The 1,305-nt window shown below is 49.6% G+C and overlaps 1 protein-coding gene across 1 annotated transcript; it reads right to left on the bottom strand.

Annotated features, from left to right (window-relative positions):
• Positions 1 to 225: 225 nt before the first annotated feature.
• On the bottom strand, positions 226 to 718 carry LOC126491747 (60S ribosomal protein L28-like). The gene has a single exon (XM_050127569.1). It carries the CDS (start codon positions 680 to 682, stop codon positions 269 to 271), a length of 414 nt encoding a protein of 137 aa, XP_049983526.1. The 5' UTR covers positions 683 to 718; the 3' UTR covers positions 226 to 268.
• Positions 719 to 1,305: the final 587 nt, after the last annotated feature.

Here is a 1,305-nt window from a genome sequence, read left to right as displayed (position 1 = left end):
CATGGGGTTTCTTTAAAAAGCAGAGGATGACTTCTCAGTTGTCAACCACATTCAGAGAGTCCGGTCTGATTGCATGCTCATTCAGTCTCGGTCCAGCTGGATTTGGTGAGCTCCCATTAGATCAGGCACACTGTCTCAGTGGGTGGACCAACCCCTTGTGGTCCTCACTTCCTTGCTCATATTCTTCCTCTTTCTGTTCTTTTTTTTTTTTTTTTTTTTTGATGGTTGAAAAAAGTCAGTAGACTTTATTGCTTCTGGGGTGTAGGGCTCAGGAGCTCTTGGTGGGACGGGTCCGTTTCCTCTTCACCACCACAGGCTTCTGGCTTCGTAGGATGGCACTGGCCCTGCGGATGGCCGCCATGCGCAGATCGGGGCGGTACTTGTTCTTTCGGATCATGTGCCTGTTGCTGCTCAGGGTGGCCCGTGCATTCTTGTTGATGGTGGTCCTTACGTAAGAAGTAGCTGGTTTGCGCTGACCGGATCTGCGATTCATGACCACCACGACCCCTTTGCCGTCGGCCGTGGGCTCCACTCCCACTGTCTTGCAGTGAATCAGCCTGCTGTAGCGGAAGGAGTTCCGGGCTTTCAGATTATTGGGTTCGGTGCTGTACGTCTGCTTATTCCTCTTGATCAGGAAACTGGAGCAGTTCCGAACGACCATGCATTGCAGATGCGCAGACATGGCGGCGCCTCCTCTTCTATGGCAGACGGAGACGGAAAGAGGCCTCTTTCTGTTCTTCAACTGGACCTTGGGAGCTCAGTCCAGTGCTCTGATGTGGGTCTCTGTCTCTATCTCCATCCACTGCCAGATGAAGGGTTCTATGGTGATATTCGAGATATTCATCAGTGTGAATATGGGACAAGGCCAGTTCAGGCACCTTCTCCCCTGCTGCCCAAGGACATATATGGGGACATCCCTATGGACACCTGGGGTCCCTCTAGAGCCAAGTCTCTTGTCAACCCTAAAATGGCTCCCTTAATTAAGATATCTTCTTCCCTGCTCCTATATCTGCCCTTCTTCCATCTCAATCTTCCCACTCCCCCAAACTCTACCCAGTCCTTCCCTTCTCCCTTCTCTCTCCCTCTCTCCCCTTCCCCCCACCCCACCTTCACCTCCATGCTTCCATCTTTTGCCCAGCGATATATATCTTATTTTCTAGTCATGTCAAAAGCTATTTCAGAGGCTGTTCCTCACATGTCCTTAAGTTACTCCTTTGAGAAATTTCCCTTTGGTGTGTTTATCTAATGGTTCTTTTTATTTATTTATTTATTTATATTAAATATTCCCACCTCCTCCCATCTCCC

The sequence above is a fragment of the Alexandromys fortis genome, unplaced genomic scaffold (genome assembly GCF_014885135.2).
Source record: "Alexandromys fortis isolate MF-2015 unplaced genomic scaffold, M_Fortis_MF-2015_v1.1 scaffold_188, whole genome shotgun sequence".
Classification (NCBI taxonomy): domain Eukaryota; kingdom Metazoa; phylum Chordata; class Mammalia; order Rodentia; family Cricetidae; genus Alexandromys; species Alexandromys fortis.
The sequence above is the reverse complement of the archived record's forward strand: the minus strand, read 5'-3'. Positions and strand labels throughout refer to the sequence as shown.